Source organism: Pituophis catenifer, unplaced genomic scaffold (genome assembly GCF_029215685.1).
Source record: "Pituophis catenifer annectens isolate HBS135680 unplaced genomic scaffold, rPitCat1.0.hap2 SCAF_2, whole genome shotgun sequence".
Lineage (NCBI taxonomy): Eukaryota > Metazoa > Chordata > Lepidosauria > Squamata > Colubridae > Pituophis > Pituophis catenifer.
In genome coordinates this window covers 179,407,785-179,411,407 of record NW_027256882.1, presented here as the reverse complement: position 1 = coordinate 179,411,407, position 3,623 = coordinate 179,407,785, and the positions used below count along the sequence as shown (strand labels likewise).

At 40.4% G+C, this 3,623-nt stretch overlaps 1 protein-coding gene across 1 annotated transcript; it reads right to left on the bottom strand.

The window, feature by feature from the left end:
- Nucleotides 1–2,291: 2,291 nt before the first annotated feature.
- NANOS3 (nanos C2HC-type zinc finger 3) lies at nucleotides 2,292–3,397 on the bottom strand. Its single transcript, XM_070934455.1, has 2 exons — nucleotides 2,788–3,397; nucleotides 2,292–2,449 (listed from the first exon to the last, which is right to left on the bottom strand). The coding sequence occupies exons 1-2, from the start codon at nucleotides 3,395–3,397 to the stop codon at nucleotides 2,292–2,294; spliced, it is 768 nt and encodes a 255-aa protein (XP_070790556.1).
- Between the last annotated feature and the right edge of the window lie 226 nt (nucleotides 3,398–3,623).

Genomic DNA, 3,623 nt, shown 5'->3' with positions numbered 1-3,623 from the left:
ACACAAATTTTTTTGTGGATTTATGTATTTTTTTAATTCCATCATGGAAAATACCTCCTTTTTTTATTCCAGAGTTAAAGAAAAACATTCTGTATTCATACAAAAACAATAACTATACAAATTTAAAATCAAACAATTGGTTACAAAAATAACTTATAAAACAAGTATACTTTAAACAATTATAAACACAAATAATAAATATGAAGAAACAAACAAACGAACAGCATTCATGTTAGTTGAATGCAGAAGAGCAGACTGAGGATATCATATAAAATGTTTTGCAACATCAAATAGTTGTAACAAAATGTGAACTCGGGTGGAGGATAAAGAAAGATTTCTTGATATCAGGTGTGCTAATGCTGGGTGTATTGCTTGTATCAGATTTGTCAACTAGTCCTTTCTGCATCACTTTTCAAGTTGCTTATAAATTGATTTCTGAGCACCAGTGACTCCACATGAATGATTAGTCCTACAGTCTCTCCATTCTTCAGAAAAGTGCTATTACGACACCTGAAAGAAATAATATACATATCATTAATTTCAATAACATTTTCCTCACCCAGAAGGAAGCATAATTAATGTTTGCTAACATTAACTCTTAACAGAATTGCTTTGGGTAGTGAGATAGGCAGTATATAAATTTAATGAATAATTCAAGTCCAGTCTTCTAAAAGGACAAATGAGCTTTGTGGATTATACATTACCAGTTGTGACTCCTATGACTGAATGCCATGTTTGGAGGCAATCCAAAGAAATATGTATGATCAAAAATGGGCCCTGTATTGTAGTTTTGAGAAAATGGAATGGGGTTCTCTCTTCACAAAACAAGATCAGCAGTCATAAACAACAATGATAAATTTAATACTATGAAAAAGTAATTTCCCGTTTAATTCTATAGCAGAGATGAGGGGGCTCTAAGTCTATAAACTGCCAGCCTTATAATTACAACTTAACACCCCAAGAATTGTTTTAATATATCTTGACCTTTTTCATCCCAGAGCACCGAAAACCCACTCTGCTAGCAGGGACACAATTAGATAAATGTACATTTTCTGTTTTCAGAATCACTCTCATTAAGTAAACAAGCATCCAAATCATACACAGCTCTTTCCCATCAGTTCCATGCCTCTTAATCCTTTGTAACAATCACACTACTGGTTGCAGACTTTTGCCTAAAGAGTCACAAAGCAAAAGAGCAGATCTCTTTTTTACTAGACAAGTTGGTTTTGCCATCTAGAGATCATCAAAAAAATTGCTACCCTTTCAAAGTGTCTTATTTGGACAACATAAGTAATTTCTCTCCCAGTGTATCTTACACAATAATTTTGCAAAATAATTAGACTGGGAGATAGTTCACTGATTCATTCATTGATCCTGAGTTGAACGGAGTATAAATCCGCAATCTAAAACACCAATAGCATCTTTTTCTGATATGATTTGCCAGCAGTACTATTCTGGGTCTCCACAAGAAGGGATACAAATCTGACATCAGAACTAAAAACAAGGACAAATAACAAAATATTTGACCTTCCAGGATATTCCAATATAGATAGCAAAATAATAGTTCTGGAACCAAGTGGCTTTTCCATCACAATGGAGTGATGAGAAGCCTAAAACTTTTTGATGAGAGTTAAATATCTCAGAAGGCCATTAGAGGGATTAACTGAAAAAGTCTTTCTCACATGATTTTCATTTGCATAACTACACTTCCATTTTCCCTTCATCTTTTCCCAATGTATTTACATTCTACACATCAATTAAATTACTTCATGCAACGGAAGAAATGAGCTGCAACACAAATTTTATGCCTTAGAGCCTTAAAGAAATGTTACCAGAATCTTTTTGAGGTGTGGAAATTATTGAGTGGAAACTATTCTATCTTTTAGCTCTGCCTGACTTTTTAGTCACCACGTCTTTTCCTTCCATGTTTATTTATATATCACATTTAGAAACATATTAATATATAATTTTTTTTATTGTATGCCAGTTTTATGCTGGGCCTGTTTTTTATCCCATAGAGGAGCCTGCAATTCTTACTCTGATCTGCATATTAAAAAGTACCAAGAATTTAATTGCTTTAAGTTTTAAAAATGTTTCTTTGGGAAACCTATGCTGCAGGCCTACATATATCTATATATCTATCTTTGGGAAACACAGATATATACAGGCTCCTCTATGGGATAAAAAACAGGCCCAGCATAAAATTGGCATACAATCAAAAAAATTTCAACATGTTGCTAACTAGATCCTCTCCCATTTCCCCCAAAAAAGTTTTTGCCCCACTCAGGAATTCAAGTTTCTTCCTTATTGCTGGGCCTGTTGTTATTATGTATCGAGATTCCCACAAAAACTTCAGTCAGATACCATTTGTTGAATAAGCCGCTGTAAATCGTTCCACTATAATCCAGGATCGTCTTTTGGGTAACCACCGGCAATCGGAGGGGGGACGCTATAAAATGGGCAGTGCGCTAAACTCATGGCCTGTATAGTAGCAGGGTAGCGAGGCTTGTTTTTTTGCACCAGGTAGGGATTCCTGAATGTCTAAACAAAGTTTTCGATAAACCGGAGTCAGCCCATTCCTGTGCAGCGTTGAAAATGGGAAGATGGGATTAAAAATGCCACCCAGAGGTAAAACGGGCAAATTCCCGGTCCTTCTTCGATTTAGATTAAAAAAGGAACAAATTCCCAGCCCCACGGAACGCCAAAAGCAGCATTTTAAGGGTTGTCACTGCTATATATACGTTATCTAGCTCCTTTGGGTACTTACAAACAACCGCCGATACTCACCGATTAAGAGCCGCTGCCGATCCATTTCGATGGCTTTCAAATCTGGGATGGGGGGAAAAGGATTTTTTTTAATATATAAAGTATATATCGAGGGGGGAAACCACGACGGCTCGCGTTCTCCACGACTTGCCTTTTTTTTCCTCTTCCCAGCAGAGTTCCTGACGCAGCTCGTGTAGACAGATGTGTAACCCTGCTTGGTTAAAGGGCAAAATCTCCTCGTGTGCGCAAAATCCTCCGACGCTCCGCACTGAGGACACTTGTATTTTCTCAAAATAGGGCACTGCACGAGGCCGGCTTCGTCCTTCAGCCGATGCGAGGTGTAGACGGACCGCGACTCACCGTTCTGCTTGCAGAAAGAACAACTGAGCTCATCCCACCCACGCGCGCCCGAGGGAGGCTTGTCCACGAGCTGCTGCTGCTGCTGCTGCTGCCGCCGCCGCCGCCGCTCCTGCTGCCGCGGGAAAACTTGGCGCTCCTGCTGCTGCTCCGGCGACAATTCCACCGCTTGCGGTCCGGGCTCTTCCTCGGAGGGGCTGTATCGGCTCATCCCTTCCACCAACTTGGCCAGCTGGAAATAATCTCTCCAGAGTTGGAAAGCGGCCGGACTCATCCCTGCTCACTGGGCTTCCACCCGGCCCCCCGCGGCTTTAAAGTGGGAGACCTCCTGGGTTTCTCTTGGAGGAGCCAATGGCTTTCTCCGAAGCGGCCGGTCACCACCCCCGACAACTGCTTGGAGCCCAAGAGTCTGATTTGGCAAAGAAAAAGCAAAGGGTTGGCGGGAGAGAGGCGGTGGGACTTCCTGGCCGAGAGATCCAGCGCAAGATAACTGTACAGTT

Excerpts from the sequence above, each read along its gene's own strand:
- NANOS3 (XM_070934455.1), bottom strand. The coding sequence starts at position 3,397 with ATGAGTCCGGCCGCTTTCCAACTCTGGAGAGATTATTTCCAGCTGGCC. Across the intron at positions 2,450-2,787 it reads TCGGCAGCGGCTCTTAATCG|CGTCCCCCCTCCGATTGCCG; the intron begins GTGAGTATCGGC and ends CCCATTTTATAG.